At 47.4% G+C, this 19,063-nt stretch overlaps 1 protein-coding gene across 1 annotated transcript; it reads right to left on the reverse strand.

The window, feature by feature from the left end:
• Positions 1–10,196: 10,196 nt before the first annotated feature.
• LOC310633691 (zinc finger protein 213-like) lies at positions 10,197–18,738 on the reverse strand. Its single transcript, XM_083351545.1, has 6 exons — positions 18,583–18,738; positions 15,759–16,335; positions 15,383–15,500; positions 15,187–15,269; positions 14,206–14,332; positions 10,197–11,539 (listed from the first exon to the last, which is right to left on the reverse strand). Exons 2-6 carry the CDS (start codon positions 16,170–16,172, stop codon positions 10,563–10,565), a joined length of 1,719 nt encoding a protein of 572 aa, XP_083207671.1. The 5' UTR covers positions 16,173–16,335; positions 18,583–18,738; the 3' UTR covers positions 10,197–10,562.
• Positions 18,739–19,063: the final 325 nt, after the last annotated feature.

Raw genomic sequence — 19,063 nt, forward strand, 5'->3', positions numbered from 1 at the left:
CTCAAATTGCCACCAGGTTGGCTGCCTAAAAAAAATATGATGGGTATGTCCATAGCATTTTGAAGCCTACTTCCCATGCTGTAGGGGTCAGTAGGAAGAGGTGAAATGACTAAGCAGGAGAAGATAACCACTCTTTGTCCCCAAGTTTCCATCTGCAAGAGGAGAAATTGCTTCTTTACAACAACCGTTTTTATACTAATTATACTGCCCATTGTTAATGGCAATACCAATAGCAATAGCTCATTGTCAAAACCAGGTCTTCAGGATCTTGTGAAAGAGTGCAAAAGTGGGCGTCCCATCATATTTCTGCAGGGATGATGTTCCACAGGGAGGGAGACACCACAGAGAAGGTCCTTCCTCTTGGTCCCACTAGATGTACCTCCTTAGGAGAGGGGACCCACAGAATTCCTTGCCTACCCTTTCTGGTAGGTGGGGTAGATGTAACTAGGAGAAGAATGTCCTTCAAATAACCTGGTCCAAAGTCATGTAGGGCTCTAAAGGTGACAACCAGTACGCAATGTTGGACACAGAAGCAAATAAGCAGCCAATGCAGCTCCAGCAGGAGATGACACATGTGCCCACCTTGGCCCAAACAAAACCATGCAGGCCACAGCATTTGAACCAATTGAAGCTTCTGGATACATTTCTTTACATCCTCTTGCTGAGATTATCAAATCCTCAACTCCAAAGCAAAGGTTCACAAGTATCAAAGGTGGCCACATGTGTGAAGCCATCCCCTCTGCCTCCCCACCCCCACCCCCCTGGTTTCCTGGGAGAAAAGGACCAGCTACTGACCTCTACTGCCTTTGTATTCCATCATTCTTAATATTAAAACTGGTTTTAGAGTTTATATCCACAGCAAAACACAGAATTCATCTAAGAAAGGATGATTCTGGTCTCAGTTGAGTTTGTACTGATGCTCTCCTTCATCAACACTAGCTGAACTGATGGGACACCCTAATATCCGCTTGGGGAGATGTTGCAAAAGCCAGAGATGCAAAAGAACCAGGCGGAGGAGAGCCCTCCAGAGGGAATTCAAAATTGGGGATAAAGTATGTTTATCTACCAAAGTTGAGGCAACCACGTAAGAAGCTGGGTCCCAAGTATAGAGGGCAGTGACGGTGAACCTTTTAGAGACCGAGTGCCCAAACTACAACCCAAAACCCACTTATGTATCATTGGGTGCCAGGTGGGCGTGGCCCATTGGGTGGGCGTGGCTGCAGTGGTAACGGCAGACTGGGTGGGACTAAAAAGTTCAATCAATTCCAACTTTGCGAGATCTTTTTTTCCTGCGAGTTGAAATTGATTGATTGAACCTTTTTTTTTTGCACACGTCGGCCGAGGCCTAAAGTAAAAAGGTTTTATAAAACCCAGCTGAAGGCCTAGGACTGGGGTGAGGGCGCGCGTGCCCACAGAGGCGGCTCTGCATGCCACCCGTGCCATAGGTTCGCCACCATGGCTATAGGGCCTTTCCTGGTCATTTGGATTTTAAACCCAGCCATGGCAAAATTACACTTGCCAAAGGCAATAAGGCGAGTTCATCCAGTGTTCCACTATAGCTTATTAAAACAATACTTAGTGCAGTGGAAAGAATATCCCTCAGCTGATGCTGGGTGGATTGTTGCCCATGTTTGTACAGGTGAACTAGTCAGAAGGTTCCATGTAAGATACCCAAAATGTCCAAAGAGGAAATTGAGAGCTAGAGTAATGTTCTTGAGTAATGTTAATGTGTATTTGATATTTGTCTAGGTCTACCTTTTTTTCCAGGGGGTCAGCATGCCAGGATTGAATTGCTCTATTTCAGGGGTGTCAAACTCAATTTCATTGAGGGCCGCATCAGCATTGCGGTTGCCCTCAAGGGGCCGGGTGGGCGTGGCCTACTGGGTGGGCGTGGCTAGAGTGCGTATGGCCTACAGGGTGGGCATGGCCAGCTCTACATCGTTCGCATCAAGGGTGCCTATGGGGACCTGGGCAGGAGCGGGACAGATCTGAGGGTCTCTGGCAGAAGGAGGGTCTCTGGGCCAGGGCCAAGGCAGTGGGGGCTGTTCCCTCACTGTTTCTAGGATGGCTTCACGGGCCACATGAAACCACTTCGTGGGCCGGATCCGGCCCCCGGGCCTTGTGTTTGACATGTCTGCTCTATTTCTTCTAAGCTTCTATCACTCTTCAACTTGCTATTCAAGTGGAGGAGGGAGGGGAGAAATGGAAAGCTAAGCTTTTGTCTAGGATTGTGAGAGCCTGAACCTTCCCAAGGTCACTATCGCAGGTGCTAGACAGAGACATGGATTGTTCCCATAATAAAAGGGAGTTTTATCATTGGAACATGTGATCACCCAGGGGTGGGGAGAAAGGGAACCTGTTGTTTAACTAAGTGACCATTTCCGCAGGAAAACCAGAGCTAGTTTTGCTTCTGCAGTACCGAGATGGTGTATCCAATAAAGTTATACTTTCAAAGCCACCGAGAGAGTCTACTTCTTTTGGGTTTGCTATTCGGACAGTTGACCAATCTAGTATAAGAAAAGAAACACAGAAAGAACTTGCACATTGTTTGTATGTTTCTCTTTTGTATCCTGGATATTTTTTCAAAATAAAACATATCCACAACCCTTTTCGGGAGACCGAAATCTTGAATTGTCTAGAATCCAGTACTTTTGATGGAATGTTTTGAGCTCAAGTCAGTCAAACTGGATACCATTTAAATCAGCGGTACATTTATTTGGATTATTACTCAAATGGTCCTCACATGAAATTTTGGACAACTAGAGGTAGCCTCGATTTGTTCATTTAGTGACTGTTCAAAGTTACAGCAGCACTGAAAAAAATGACTTATGACAGTTTTTCACACTTTCACAAACTTCACACTGTTGCAGCATTCCCAAGGTCCCTTGATCAAACTTCAGATGCTTGGCAACTGATTCATAACAGTTGTAATGTCTCTGGGTCATGTGATTACCTTTTGTGAGCTTTTCACAAGCAAAGCCAATGGGAAAGCCAGATTCACAACAGTGTTACTAACTTAACGACGAGTGACTCACTTAACAAATGTGGCAAGAAGTCAAAAAATGGGGCAAAACTCAATAATTCTCTCGCTTACCAACAAAAAATTTGGGGAACTGAAATCACAACGCTTTCTAAAGCCCTATGACTTCCCTTCCATGTAGCTCCTCTTATGGGAATTAAGACAACTGCTATTGGTAAAGTTGTTTCCACACTCTGTGATGATATGGTTTCTCTCCTGTGTGAATCTTTTTATGAACAGCCAGACTTTGACTCCTAGTAAAACTCTTCTCACACTCACTACACTGATACAGCTTCTCTGTGTGGCTCCTCTTGTGGGAATTAAGATTGCTGCTAGAAACAAATGTCTTTCCACACTCCATGCATTGATGCGGCTTCTCTCCTGTGTGAATCCTATTGTGGGAGGCAAGTTTACTACTGTTCCTAAAACCCTTTCCAGATTCCATGCATTGATATGGTTTCTCTCCTGTGTGGATCCTCTTGTGGGAATTGAGACTACTGCTACAAGTAAAGGTCTTTCCACACTTCATGCATTTATAAGGTCTTTCTCCTTTGCGATTCCTTTGATGGATTATAAGAGAATGAGAATAACAGAAGGTCTTTCCACACTCCATGCATTGATATGGATTCTCTTCTCTGTGGATCAACATGTGGGTATTAAGACTTCTGCTAGAAGTAAAAGTCTTTCTACACTCAATGCATTTATAAGGTCTTTCTCCTTTATGACGCCTTTGATGGATTATAAGAGAGTGATTATAACAGAAGATCTTTCCACATTCCATGCATTGATATGGCTTCTCACCTGTATGGATCCTCCTGTGGGTGTTAAGACTACTCCTACAAGTAAAGTTCTTTCCACAGTCCATGCATTTATAACGTCTTTCTCCTTTGTGATTCCTTTGATGGATTATAAGAGAGTAATTGTTAGAGAAGGCATTTCCAGATTCCATGCAGGTAAATTGTTTCTCTTCTGAATGTATCTTTTTATGGGAAATGAGATGATCGGATTTATTAAACCTCTTTCCACACTCCATGCATTTATATGGTCTTTCTCCCATATTGATGATTGCATGGTTAGGAAGCCAACTTTTTTCAATTCCACTCTGTGATCGCTTTGTTTCATCCCTCTTTCGTTGCATCTGATCTGCAAATTTCCCTTTTCCCCCTTTTGAATGGATCTCTTGGTATTCCTCCTTGAAATTCTTATTCTCTCGCCCCTTAAAGCCTTGAAAAAGAAAAATGAAAACGATAGTAAGAATAAGGGAACAACCAAACCTTTTCTTCTGAAATTTAGCCGGAGAATCATCAATATATTTTGGCTGTTTTGTTGGCAAACATGAAGATTCCAAACTAACATTATAGCAAAGACTCATTTCCAAGTGTATACCTAAAGGTAAAAAGGTAAACGTGCTTTCGAACTGCTAGGTTGGCAGAAGCTGGGACGAGTAACAGGCGCTCACTCTGTTACGTGGCACTCGGGATTTGACCCGCCAAACTGCCAACCTTCTGATCGACAAGCTCAGCGTCCTAACCCACTGAGCCACCGTGTCCCTTAATGTATACCTACTGATCCTCATATATCAGAATTGGACATCGTAACAAACCTAAGACACAACCCTGGTCTAATCTTTGACCTGAGACTATTCCATGGTGCCACAAACTCCTGAAGTGCATTGGACACTGTATCATGTTGGAGCAGCAACACGCCCACCAGCTCCCAACTTCAATAAAAATCTCATCTCCACTTGTTTATAGAGCAGAATCTTTGAAAGCCAAGGGAAATTTCTGGATGGGAATAGCTCCCCACCCTCAACTTTGGTTAATGTCAAACTCAATACACAAGTGGGCACATCTCTGAGTGGGGAACATCCCTCTCAGGGGTCATCCAGTCTTGGTTAAAGCAGCCCAGGGCCATCAGAAACCCAGTAACCAGGTTCGGGAGTCTAATACTCTTTCGGAAGACGCTATGCACATGATTCTGCCAGTGGGCCTGGGAACACAGAGTGGGATGGAGCCCATTAAATGGCTAGTATGTGTGTGTGTTGTCACCAGGGTGGGGATGGGGGGGGTTATTATTTTATTATTTTTATTATTTTTAAATTTTCCTTTATATGAGGTTTTTAGATCTGTATAAGCCACCTTGGACAGGAGGGGCTCTCTAAACTCATTTAATAAGTAAATAAATCAACAATGGATTTCAACACCCAGGCTTTACAAAAGGCCAACTTTGACAAAAACACGGGCCTAATCGGACACATAGCGTGAATGATGCATTTTAGACGCAGACGCATCTCCGGCTGGGGATAGAGTGGGGCAAGGCGGGAAGCCGAGTTCCAGTCCTTGCACGCCTGGCACCCAACTCCTTCCACACGGAATCCCAGCCTTGCGTGCAAAGCCAGTTGGAGCGACATAATAGATGCCTTCTCTCAGCTGGGGAATGGGGAGGGGAGGAAACCCCCCAAAATTGCAGGAAATTGTCCAAGAGAAGACTGACTTGGAAGCCCAAACCATGCAGGGGGTTTTCCCATCGAAATGGAGGCTGGGGGTGTAAATGGCTGCCCCTTTTCTGCGATTCTGATTTTTTTTTTCCCTCCTAGGTACAGGGGTAGGCAACCTCGGCTCTTTTATGACTCATGGACTTCAACTCCCAGAATTCCTGAGCCAGCTGTAGAAACGGCGCGTGCGCGCTTTCAAGCCTTCCCGGGAAAATGCCTCGGGAAGCGCGCATGCCTGAGTCTGACTTGCGGAAAGAGGCAGAAGGCGCATGCTCAGTTATCTGGCAATGCGAGGGGACGGGGGGGCGGCGGGAGCTACCGCTCTCTTCCAACCGCCACCCAGGGAGCCCCCTGGTGGATCCTGTGCGCAAATGCCCTGCCTGAGTCTGACTTGCGAAAGAGGCAGAAGGCGCATGCTCAGTTATCTGGCAATGCGAGGGGGGGGCGGCGGGAGCTACCGCTCTCTTCCAACCGCCACCCAGGGAGCCCCCTGGTGGATCCTGTGCGCAAATGCCCCGTTGAAGAAGAATTATCAACAATTGTGCCAGTGGTGTGTAGGGGCGTCCTGCGGGGTTCCCAATCTTGTCATACACACGGGTTCGAGTCCCGGCTGGCGCATACTTTTCACCTTTTATTTATCTAGGACAGGGGTCTTCAAACTTGGCCCTTTTATGACTTGTGGACTTCAATTCCCAGAATTCCTCAGCCAGCTTATGCTGGCTGAGGAATTCTGGGAGTTGAAGTCCACAAGTCATAAAAGGGCCAAGTTTGAAGACCCCTGATCTAGGATCTGCAGGCAGCATAGTCAAACCATGTTTCATCCCAGCGGGAGAAAAAGAGCCATGACTTCAAATGGAATAAAAACCATGAAAGTCAAAGGGAACCCTTGGCATCAGTTATGTCTTCAGACTGAGGGAGGCTGGTGCCACTGAGGGTACCAAGATGGGATCTGAGTCTTTAGTCTTTAATCTCCGGATGGGACAAATCTTATTTCCTGTTTCAGCCTAACCCAAGGCCATCCATAGGCAGTGGTAACAGTAGTGATAGCTCATATTTGTGTAAATTTTTTGGATTGCTTATTCTTTGCTAGCAATCCAAAAAATTTACACACACACACACACACACACACATCTGCCCAACTCACTCTTCAGTGACTCCGGGGTGCTTAGAAAGACTAAAACCCAATACAAAACAATAAAAAGCAATAACCCACCCATACACCCAGCAACAACAATTCATGAAATAAACCACTTGATGGGCTCCATCCCAGTCTGGGTTCCCCAGGCCCTTCGGTAAAACCAGGTCTTTGAGGCCTTATAAAATAGGGCTAAAGTGGGGCCCATCTTATTTCTGCGGGGATGATGTTCCACAGGGGAGGGAGGCACCCTAGAGAAGGCCCTTCTTCTTGGTCCCACTAAATGTGGGACCTACAGAATTTCTTGCCTACTCATTCTGGTCGATTGGATAGATATAACCAGAAGAGGGTCCGTATCGGGGTTTAAATAGGACATTCAGCATCTTGAATTGGACCCCGAAGCAAATCAGCAGCCAATGGAGCACCAGCAGGAGACATGACCTATGTGCCCACTTAAGCCTGTACAAAACCATGGAGACCACTGCATTTGGAACCAATTGGAAGCTTCCGGATACTTTCCAAGGGCATCCCACATAGCGGGCACGAAATTAGTTTTTCATCAGCTTCTCCACTTGATCTCCTGAGAGTGGGTGTTTTACTGATCGTTGGTTCATGGCTTCTTTCAACTGTTGCCCTCCTAGGATGTGCAGGAAGCATAACCGGATTATTCCACATTCAGCCCAAGTTAGGCTGCCTGCTAAGGCTATCTCAAAACTTTTCTCTTCCATCAGGCTGACCTGGATTGATGATGGGTTTTTAAATATGTTTTAATTTTTAATTGTAGTTAATTTATTTTGGGGCTGTTATTTAATTCGTTTTTTAATTTTTGTATTGTTGTTTTTATTGTTGTAAGCCGCCCTGAGTCCCTTGGGAGATAGGGCGGCATATAAGTCCCAAAAATAAATAAATAAATAAATAAATAAATAAATAAATAAATAAATATCTTCTCTGGCCCTCTGACCACAGAAAGAAAATACCCTTGACCCAGTTCTGCAAAGCCATACCAGTGATCTAGAGGCATCACGGTAGAGTCCCAATCTTGGGTCCTGTGCCTGACTCCTGGTTGCCACAGATTTTCTTCTCTACTTTACAAAGGGAACCAAATGTCTTCTCACTCAGACTACATTAGTGTGAAAAAGACCCAACTGGTAAGAATTAGGGTGTAAGCATGTGCACAACGTCACAAGCATAAAAATCACCATTCATTTTGCCTTCACTCAACTACCTGTCCTTGGTTAAGAAATAGAATTTGGATCAGAATTTGCATCACTAAGTGGTGATGAGATCACAAAAGTCAATCCCAGTGTTGGGAAGGTGCCAGCGCTTTAGCTGCTGTCCATTAATAAAGAAAAACAGAGGAAATCCTAGAGAGGATTTAAAGACAGACCAGAGCTTGAAAAAGTAAAAATATTGTTGTATACCACTAGTAGTATAGTAGCAATAGTTAATATACTTGCTGTAAAAAATAGTATAATATAGAGGTAGAACAGCCAGAAAAAGGGCTGGGTCCAGATAACCTGGGCCAATATCAGAACAGAAATATTGAGGTAACAGCCAGAATGATTATTTCTAGGTGAAGAGGCCTTGTCCTTTCCCGGCTATTTTCATAATCCCTGTCATGCTCTTCGATATTTATTTTTATTTATTTTAATTCCATTTATATCCCGCCCTTCTCCGAAGACGCAAGGCGGCTTACAAGCTTAGCAGTAGCCTTCATTCTATGTATATGCCTGCTTGTTAGGGCTTTCACACACACCCCAAGCGGCATTATTACAAAGTCAGCTTAATTGCCCCCAACAATCTGGGTCCTCATTTTACTTACCTCGGAAGGATGGAAGGCTGAGTCAACCTTGAGCCTGGTGGGACTCGAACCTGAGCCATGTATCGTACATGTCCCGTAATCCTAAAAAATCTGTTCAGGACTCATCTGGGTTCTTTCTGAATGCTTGGCTAGACAGTCATTTTTTTTCTTGATAGTTACTGGCATCTGGACACAGCTGGGAACAGATTCAAGGGTGAAGATATTTCCCCAACACTAGAAACTTGTAATGGTTTGTGGGAATCACCTTTTAGAGACAAGGGAAATAGATGGTGCCAAAGGAATTATGCGACAAGATGTAGAAAAGCCTGCAGCTGCATAGCAGGCAAAGAAAGAAACTAATTTGATCCGTCAGGCCGTTATTTGCCACCCATCTTGTATTTCAAGACAACTTTAAATGTGATCCCCGGTGTGCACTTTCAGACTTGCACCATTCTATTATTATATAAGCTTATCCGGCCATGTTTCCTATCTCTATTACCTTGCAGGACTGATAAGACCACTGTGGTCTTGTGTAAATGATTTCAAGTTGCTGTGAGATTCCAAAAGCCTCACGTAGGCCCCCTCCAAAAATAACCCGATGTTTGTAATTGATAATCAACCTAAAGTTCATTTAACTCTGTAACTGTAAAGAAGTCATACCAACTGTAAATCATTAATTTAATCTAAGGCTACAGGTACATGTGCCAAAAAAAAAATCCATGTTAGCTTTTATCCGCGACAGGAAAACAGAACTTGGCACCTTCGCTGGAGAAAAACGTTGCCATGTGCCTTTATAGGACTTTCCACCATTGTAGCTCATTTTCAGAGCTCTTTCCCCGAGGCTTCTTTCTATTAAATAACAGGCTGGACATATCCCTGAAAAGGCAATTTAATGCCCTTAATCGCCACTGATACTTTTTAGTTCTAACCTCCGATTAGCAAAAACCCCAAGCAGGGTTTAGGACCCACCTTGTTCTAGTTTGGACTAGAAAGGCCATTTATGCATGCATGCCCTGTGTACGGTCACTCATGCGCTCGTGACCTCTCACCTGGACTACTGCAATGCTCTTTACATGGGGCTTCCCTTGAAGACCACTCGGAGGCTCCAACTGGTACAGAATGCGGCCGCGAGAGTTGTCTTGGGAGTTTCCCGGTACTCCCATGTTACACCTTTGCTCCGCGAGCTACATTGGTTACCAGTTGTCTTCCGGGTGAGGTTCAAGGTTTTGGTTATGATCTTTAAGTCCTTACATGGCATGGGTCCGGGGTACCTCGAGGACCACCTGCTGCCGGCGTCAACTCCCCTCCGCCCTGTGCGTGCCCTCAGAGAGGGCCTCCTCAGGGTGCCTCCGGTCAGGGAATGTCGACTGGTGGCCCCCAGGGGGAGGGCCTTCTCTGTGGGCGCTCCGGCGTTATGGAACCAACTGCCGGTTGAGCTCCGGATGGCACCGGATCTTCGCTCCTTCCGACGCGGGCTGAAGACCCACTTGTTTGAGTTAGCTGGTCTGGTCTGGTCTGGGGAACATTAGGGTTTTTTAATGGGTTTTTTACTGTTTTTATTGTTATTGTAATTTTTAATTGGGCATTTGTTTAATTTCTTTTTAATTTTTGTATTGTTATTTATATATGCCCTGTTAACCGCCCTGAGTCCTTCGGGAGAAGGGCGGTATACAAATTGAATTAATAATAATAATAATAATAATAATAATAATAATAATAATAATAATAATAATAATATCTAAGGTCTAGAATTTTATTTCATACTCAAGTGGTCCTTCCATGAGGTTTTAGGTGACCACAGGTAGTCTTTGACTTACAACAATTCACTTAGTGACTGTTCAAAGCTACACCACTGAAAAGAGTGACATTACTGTTTTTCACACTTACAACCTTACTGAACCTCAGGTATTTGGCAACTGACTCATATTTACCAAGGTTGCACTGTCCCGGGGTCATATAATCCTCTTTTGTGACCTTTTGACAGGCAAAGACAACAGGAAGCCAGATTCACCGAACAAGCGTTAAGTGAACTTGACAATTAACTAACTTGACAATTGAAGTGATTCACTTAACAGATGTGGCAAGTAAACTTTTAAAATGGCTCACAATTTACTTAATAGCTGTCTTGCTTAGCAACAGAAACTTTGGGCTGGACTGCAGTCATAAACCGAGGATTAGCCATGTTTCTACTGAAGCTCTTTCCATACTTCCTCTGTTGATATGGCCTCTCCCGTGTGTGGATCCTTCTATGGCAAGTCAGGGCATTACTCCTTGCAAAGCTCTTTCCACACTCCACGCACTGATACGGTTTCTCCCCTGTGTGGATCCTTTTATGGGAAGTGAGATCACAAATCCACCTAAAGCCCTCTCCACATTCCACACATTGATAGCGCTTCTCCGTTGTATGGGTCCTCTTGTGGGAATTAAGACTACTGCTAAAACTAAAGGTCTTTCCACACTCCACGCACCGATACGGTTTCTCCCCTGTGTGGATCCTTTTATGGGAAGTGAGGTCACAGTTCCACCTAAAGCCCTCTCCACAGTCCACGCATTGGTACGGCTTCTCTCCTGTGTGGATCCTCTTGTGGGAGTTAAGGTAACTGCTATGAATAAAGGTCTTTCCACACTCCATGCATTTATATGGCTTCTCTCCTGTGTGGATCCTCTTGTGGGAAGTGAGGTTACTGCTACAACTAAAGCTCTTTCCACACTCTGTGCATTTATAAGGCCGTTCGCCCGTGTGTTTCCTTTCGTGGCTTCTAAGAGACTGATTATTACAGAACGACTTTCCACACTCTCTGCAGGCAAATCGTTTCTGTGCCGAATGTGTCTTTTTATGGGAAACGAGATGATCGGCTTGATTAAAGCTCTTCCCACACTCCGAGCACTTGTATGGTTTTTCTCCCGTATCGATGCTTGTGTGGTTAGGAAGCCAACTGATCGGAGGAAAGCCGTTTTCAATTCCACTTTGCAGTCGGTTTGTTTCGTCACTCTTTGGATGCATCTGATCTGCAAAGTATTCTCTTCCCTCTTCCGGATGAATCGCTTGACATTCCTCCTTGCAATTCTTATTCTCTTGTCCACTGAAACCTTGAAAAATAAAATTGAAAATTGTAGCCAGACCAGGGGAATGATCAAACCTTTTCTCCTGAAATTTAGCCAAAGAATGTCATTATGTTTTGCCGGCTTTGCTGGCAAATATAAAGATGCCAAACGGAAGAGGTTATTCAAATGCTCATTTCCAAGGGGCTGCTACGAATCCTTTGATATCAGAATGGGATGGCATCACAACAAACCTAAGACAAATCCTTTGAGCACCAATGTGCGTCAACCCGCTGATGCCCGGGGACAATTCAATGGTGCCACAAACTCGCCGAGTGCATCAGACTTTGTTATCGTGCTGGGTCAGCGACACACCCACCAGCTGCCCAACTTCAGTGAAAAGTCTCAACTCCACTTGTCTGCAGAGCAGAATCTCTGAAAGTCAATAAACATCCTGGAAGGCAATAGGTCCCCACTCTCAACCTGGAATGATGCCAAACACTGTGCACAAGTGAACCCATTCCTGAAAAAGGAGCATCCCTCTCGGGGGGTGGGGGCACATCTGGGTCTTGAACATGTGTGCCTGTCTGGTACTTCACAGAGAAGAGCAACAAAGATGATCAGGGGACTGGAGGCTAAAACATAAAAGGAACGGCTGCTGGAATTGGGTATGTCTAGTTCAGGGGTCGGCAACCGGAAAAAGGAAAACAGCCACTCAGAACAGGTTCCATCACACAAACAAAAAAGTGGGAGCCGCAAAAAGTGCATGCACGTCCACTCACGTGCATGCGCAAAAACCATTTTGCGCATGCGCAAAATGGGAGGCACCTGCGTGGCGATGGGTCTCCCCTTTGGAGAGGTGCGCGTGCACTCTCCAAACCGCCGCCATCCCGTTTCCACAGCTGCCGCGTTCGTCCATGTTTGACGAACGCGACAGGTCTCCGGACGGCGGCGGCTTGGGAGAGGTGCGCGCGCACTCTCCAAACCGCCGCCATCCCGTTTGCACAGCTGCCGCGTTCGTCCATGTTTGACGAACGCCGCAGGTCTCCGGACGGCGGCGGCTTGGGAGAGGTGCGCGCGCACTCTCCAAACCGCCGCCATCCCGTTTGCACAGCTGCCGCGTTCATCCATGTGGGACGAACGCGGCAGATCTCCGGACGGCGGCGGCTTGGGAGAGGTGCGCGCGCACTCTCCAAACCGCCGCCATCCCGTTTGCACAGCTGCCGCGTTCGTCCATGTTTGATGAATGCGGCAGGTCTCCGGACAGCGGCGGCTTGCAGAGGTGCGCGCGCACTCTCCAAACCGCTGCCATCCCGTTTACACAGCTGCCGCGTTCGTCCATGTTTGACGAACGCGGCAGGTCTCCGGACGGGACGGCGGCGGCTTGGAGAGGTGCGCGCACATTCTCCAAACCGCCGCCATCCCGTTTGCACAGCTGCCGTGTTCGTCCATGTTTGACGAACGCGGCAGGTCTCCGGATGGCGGCGGCTTGGGAGAGGTGCGCGCGCACTCTCCAAACCGCCGCCATCCCGTTTTCACAGCTGCCGCGTTCGTCCATGCTTGACGAACGCGGAAGGTCTCCGGACGGCGGCGGCTTGGGAGAGGTGCGCGCGCACTCTCCAAACTGCCGCCATCCCGTTTGCACAGCTGCCGCGTTCGTCCATGTTTGACGAACGCAGCAGGTCTCCGGACGGCGGCGGCTTGCAGAGGCGCGCGTGCACTCTCCAAACCGCCGCCATCCCATTTGCACAGCTGCCGTGTTCGTCCATGTTTGATGAACGCGGCAGGTCTCCGGACGGTGGCAGCTTGGGAGAGGTGCGTGCCCCCTCTCCAAACCGCCACCATCCTGTTTGCATAGCTGCCGCGTTCGTCCATGTTTGACGAACGCGGCAGGTCTCTGGACGGCGGCGGCTTGGGAGAGGTGCGCGCGCACTCTCCAAACCGCCGCCATCCCGTTTACACAGCTGCCGCATTCGTCCATGTTTGACAAACGCGGCAGGTCTCCGGACGGCGGCGGCTTGCAGAGGTGCGCACGCACTCTCCAAACTGCCGCCATCCCGTTTGCACAGCTGCCGCGTTCGTCCATGTTTGACGAACGCGGCAGGTCTCCGGACGGTGGCGGCTTGGGAGAGGTGCGTGCCCCCTCTCCAAACCGCCACCATCCTGTTTGCATAGCTGCCGCGTTCGTCCATGTTTGACGAACGCGGCAGGTCTCTGGACGGCGGCGGCTTGGGAGAGGTGCGCGCGCACTCTCCAAACCGCCGCCATCCCGTTTACACAGCTGCCGCATTCGTCCATGTTTGACAAACGCGGCAGGTCTCCGGACGGCGGAGGCTTGGGAGAGGTGCGCACGCACTCTCCAAACCGCCGCCATCCCGTTTGCACAGCTGCCGCGTTCGTCCATGTTTGACGAACGCGGCAGGTCTCCGGACGGGACGGCGGCGGCTTGGAGAGGTGCGCGCGCACTCTCCAAACTGCCGCCATCCCGTTTGCACAGCTGCCGTGTTTTTCAATGTTTGACGAACGCGGCAGGTCTCCGGACGGGACGGCGGTTTGGAGAGTGCGTTGGACTAGATGACCTCCAATGTCCCTTCCATCATCATCATCATCATCATCATCATCATCATCATCATCATCATTATTATTTCAGAAATAACATTTAAACCCACATCCCATGCCTTCTCTGTGTTTCTAAGCAGAAATAGGTTTCTTACCCAGTGAAGCCAGATTCCTGGAATTCTCCAGCATGACTTCCCCATGGAGTGCTTTTTGGCCAGGATCCAGCTGAGACCACTCTTCCTGAGAGAAGTACACAGCCACTTCCCCCAAAGACACAACATCCTGAACAAGGAAAGAAGCTTCCCAATTAACAGATAACCCCCAAGAACAATCTGAACAGTTTTCTTTCACCAATTCAGAGAGAGATCCTATGAACAAAATGGGCATCTTTTGCAGAATTCAGTAAGAGAACTTACAACTTTTGGCTCATGGCACAACTGAAGCACATCTGATCCAGTTGGAAGGACTCAGAATGCCTTTCATGAAGCCAATTAAAATAGCTCTCTTGGTCAATTGGTCTTAAACCTACTACTTATCAATGGCTCCAATTCTTCCTAGAGTAGGCAGAAGGAAACACAGGGATTACTCATCTGACTTTTTTGCCAATTTTTTTTTATCCACTGAGGGAACAAACTCTTCCCCCCAATCCACACCTTTATGAAGGTGTTGGGGAAGATTGTAATGGTAGCGAGAATGACTCTGGGAATTTTCAATGACCTGATCTAAAGTTTGAGTTGCTTAAAAAGGTAAAGGTAAAGGTTCTCCCGCACATGAGTGCTAGTCGTTTCTGACTGTAGGGGCCGGTGCCAGTGCTTGTCCGAGGACGTCTTCCGTGGTCATGTGGCTGGCATGACTGGACGCCAAAGGCGCACGGAACGCTGTTACCTTCCCACCGCAGTGGTCCTTATTTTTCTACTTGCATTTTTACGTGCTTTCGAACTGCTAGGTTGGCAGAAGCTGGGACGAGTAACAGGCGCTCACTCTGTTACGCGGCACTCAGGATTCGACCCGCCAAACTGCCGACCTTCTGATTGACAAGCTCAGCGTCCTAACCCACTGAGCACTGTTATGCACTGAACTCCAGAACAAAATAAAACCCAAGATTCATGGATATTTACCAATGTTTCTCCTCCTACCTGAGGCAGAGGTTCAACCACTCTTTCAGCTCCACCAGAAAGAGGAGGTGACTCTAAAAAAACCAAGGACAGCTTTCTATTCTCTGCGAGACAGAAAGTGGTGGAAGCATATTTGTTAGACAGATGACAATCAAGAGGAGCAAAAGAATCATCTGGATGTCCAAACCCCACATCACGTGTAAGGAGCTTCTGTTACCTGGCAGGGTGTCTTGACTTTGATCTTTCTGGAAGCTTTCCATGAACTGCAGCTCTTGAGAGGGTTTGGGTGGATCTTTCCTCTCCTTGGGATAACCAGACACATCTTTCAAAGACTTCTGGAGGTGATGTCCCAGGAGAAGCAAGAGAAGAGGGAAAGAAATGAATTATCATACTGCACTCTCAACCTAGCAGACCCTCAACGTCCATCGCTGCAGCTGGAAAGCAAGAACAGAAGAATTGCCCCAAATTCATCCTCTGGAAAAAGAATGGAACAACTGACTTAAGGAGATCATAATCCCAGAAAACTCTGCCAGAGAGGAACTGACAAATTCAGAGAGATCCTCTTTAGAGGTGCCACGATTACATTCTCACACCTGCAAGTCTTCCTGCATCTTTTCCAACTCCTGGGTTAGCAGGAAGCCTTCGGCCAGGGCCACCGCCTGGGAACTGGTCTCCGCTCTGCACTCCCGCACCCATTTCTCCATCTCTGATGGAAGGACAGCCAGGAACTGCTCCAGGAGCACCAGGTCCAGCATCTGGGCCTTTGTGTGTCTTTCTGGCTGAAGCCAACGATGGCAAAGACGGTGAAGCTGAGTGCAAACATCTCGGGGACCCCTCCCCTCCTGGAACTGCACTTTTCTGAAGTGAAAACATTTGACCTCTGAACGGTTGGCTTCATCATCTTGGCTCTTCTGCCCAAGAATTGCCCCATTCTTCCCACAGTTCCAAGGCTGAGCAGCCGTAGGGCTTTCTCCAACTCCTGCATCTGTTGGGTGTTGTCCTTCCATCTTCTCTCTGGCCTCTAATCCAGCTCCAAAATGGACTGATGGACGTCCCCAAGTCTTACCAATCACAGGAAGACTGAACAAACCTTCCAAGGCCTTCAGCTCTCTTCCTTCACAAGATACTTAAGCCTCCGGAGGAACCAGGAAAGATTTCCAGCTTACAAATCTGAAATGGAAAACACAGGGTGTTCAGCAGGGTGAGTAACTTAAGAGCCTCCCCCTCCTTCAAAATAAAAGTAAAAAAATCAGAAATTCTTATAAAGCCTCAGTATCTGGGAAGAAGTCAGGAATCTTATTAGTAAGACTAGCTTATCTATGTTTCAAGAAAATTCCAATCAGCCTTTTCGTATCAGCTTCAGAATATTGAATGAACACATTAAAATATGTTCTGGATTTCTATTTCCTAACTGTTTATCCACATAATTTCAATGGCTGCCTATACATTTAACAAACTATCCCAGCACGATCCAAATCCTAAGCGTCTAAGATCACAAACAGCAACTGAGCTGGCCGTCTAAATCGACTGAATAAGAAGATCAATCGACGTTTGAACTTCCAGTAAAGCTTTAACTAGCAGAACCCCATTCACCACCTGGCCCAAACCCCCTGGGTGAACTCCAGAAGCCAGAATTAACAAACCTAGAACTAATATCCAAATCAATAAACCATCATGATGCTTTGATTCAGGCCCATCCTAGAAACAGCTTTCCTGTTTTTAGCCTAATCCTGTCTTTTTCCAAATTGTCCAAATGTGAACTCCAGGAGCTTACTACAGTGGCCAAGCTTTTAAAAAACACGGGCCTAATCAAACACGAAAAATAGCGTGTGAGAGTGATGGCCCTCAGAACCAGGGGCACACCTCTCTCCTCCAACATCTTCCTTCAGGGTTAGAACAATGGCTAATTGTACCGCCCTGAGTCCTTCGGGAGAAGGGCGGTATATAAATAAAATTATTATTATTATTATTATTATTATTATTATTATTATTATTATTATTATTATTATTATTATTATTAATTATTATTATTATTATTGTTATTGTTATTGTTATTGTTATTATTGACCCTCTTTTAGAGAGCGTCCTCTCGTATGGTATTGTGGTCTGGTATGCTGGTCAGTCCTAGAGGAGATCAACCCTGACTGCTCTTTAGAAGGCCAGATCCTGAAGCTAAAACTCAAATACTTTGGCCACCTAATGAGAAGGAAGGACTCACTGGAGAAGAGCCTCATGCTGGGAAAGATTGAGGGCAAGAGAAGAAGGGGACGACAGAGAATGAGGTGGCTGGATGGAGTCACTGAAGCAGTAGGCGTGAGCTTAAATGGACTCCAGAAGATGGTAGAGGACAGGAAGGCCTGGAGGAACGTTGTCCATAGGGTCGCGATGAGTCGGACACGACTTCGCAGCTAACAACAACATGCTGGTCTGACAGCCGCGGATAGGAAAGTATTACAGAGGGTGGTGAGCACAGCACAAGACATTGTGGGCTGTTCCCTGACACCACTGGATGACATCGCCAGGGCTCGTTGCCTTGGAAGAGTGAGGAAAATTCTCAGGGATGACTCACACCCTGGACTGGTATCTCTTTACTTTCCTACCATCGGGTAGGAGATACAGGAGTATAGTCAGCCGCACCAACAGGCTGAAACACAGCTTTTATCTGTGGGCTGTTAGGCTTTTGAACGGGGAAGTAATTTTTATAAACTTTATGCAGAATTGACTTGCCAGGCCGGTGTGTGGTGCAATCAGTTCACACGGTGTAATAAGATGGAGGGTTTGTTGTCACTGTGAGTTGGGGGGAGTGGGGGCACGAAGGGAGGCTCAGCTAATCTCAATGTATATACATGGTTGTACTTTGACAGTAAAGGTTCATTCATTCATTCTTTACCTGCCGGCACAGTCAGCTGGAAATAGTGTGTGTGTGGGGGGGGAGGGGGAATGGGAAAGCAGGAAACGGAATTCCAGTCCTTGCACTAACTCTTCTAACCCTGGCAACCAGCTCCTTCCACACGGAGTTCCAGCCTGGCTTGCAAAGCCAGCAGGGCGGACTCCGACCGGTCGCTTCTTCTCGGCCTAGGAACGGGAAAAGACGAACAGGAAATTGTCCAGGGAGCCAAGACTGACTTGGAGGCACAAGCCTCTGTTGTTTTGCAAAGCCAAAACCTCTTGCCTCTTCCTCCTCTCCGCACAGAGAGGTTTTTCCCATCGAAATCCCGGGCAAATGGCTCTCTCCTTTCTGTTAGGGACGACGCGGCGGGTCCGGAGTTTTGCTTTCTACCTTAGCCGGCCGGTGCACGCAAAGGGGCGGCAGGGGGAACACGGGCTTCCCTTTTCCCACGACCTAGAACATAAATATTAGGTTTGACACGTCTCCGCGAAACCCTCCACCGCGAGATAAAAAGAACCCAGACTCACTGAACCCCGAGTCGCGAGTGGATCGCCGTCCGATCAAATCTTCCTTACAGGCTCTTTGGACTCCCGGAAGAGCTCCGCCTAAGGCTCGCAGCGAGAAGGAGCAGAATAGGAAATTGCAAAGTGGGCTCAGCCTCTTCTGGGGAAAAAATGCCCCGGGCAGCGCGAGAAAGAGCAAGGCGCATGCTCAGTTCCCCCCCCTGAAGCGGGGGGGGGAGAGGGGCGGGCGGTGCGATTGGAGGCTGCCCGGCTTTCCCAGCGGCTACGGAGAGCGCCCCCTGCTGGGTCCTGCGCGTAAACGACAGAGTTCTGTGCAAGGGGAGAAGTGATCGTGATGTTCTGTGTGGGCCCTGGATGATGGGCATGGGAGCAGAAGAGTCTTGAACATGTGTGCCTGTCTAGTACTTTACAGAGAAGAGCAACAAAGATGATCAGGGGACTGGAGGCTAAAACATATAAGGAACGGCTGCTGGAATTGGGTATG

The sequence above is a fragment of the Vipera ursinii genome (genome assembly GCF_947247035.1).
Source record: "Vipera ursinii genome assembly, chromosome: 2".
NCBI classification, from domain to species: Eukaryota; Metazoa; Chordata; class Lepidosauria; order Squamata; family Viperidae; genus Vipera; species Vipera ursinii.

What these genes read in the sequence shown, in the direction of transcription:
- LOC310633691 (XM_083351545.1), bottom strand. Translation starts at nt 16,172, where the DNA reads ATGGAAGGACAACACCCAACAGATGCAGGAGTTGGAGAAAGCCCTACG. An exon ending in AAGTCAAGACACCCTGCCAG is followed by an intron (nt 15,270 to 15,382) that starts GTAACAGAAGCT and finishes TCTGTCTCGCAG; the next exon opens with AGAATAGAAAGCTGTCCTTG. An exon ending in CAGGAATCTGGCTTCACTGG is followed by an intron (nt 11,540 to 14,205) that starts GTAAGAAACCTA and finishes TTATTTTTCAAG; the next exon opens with GTTTCAGTGGACAAGAGAAT.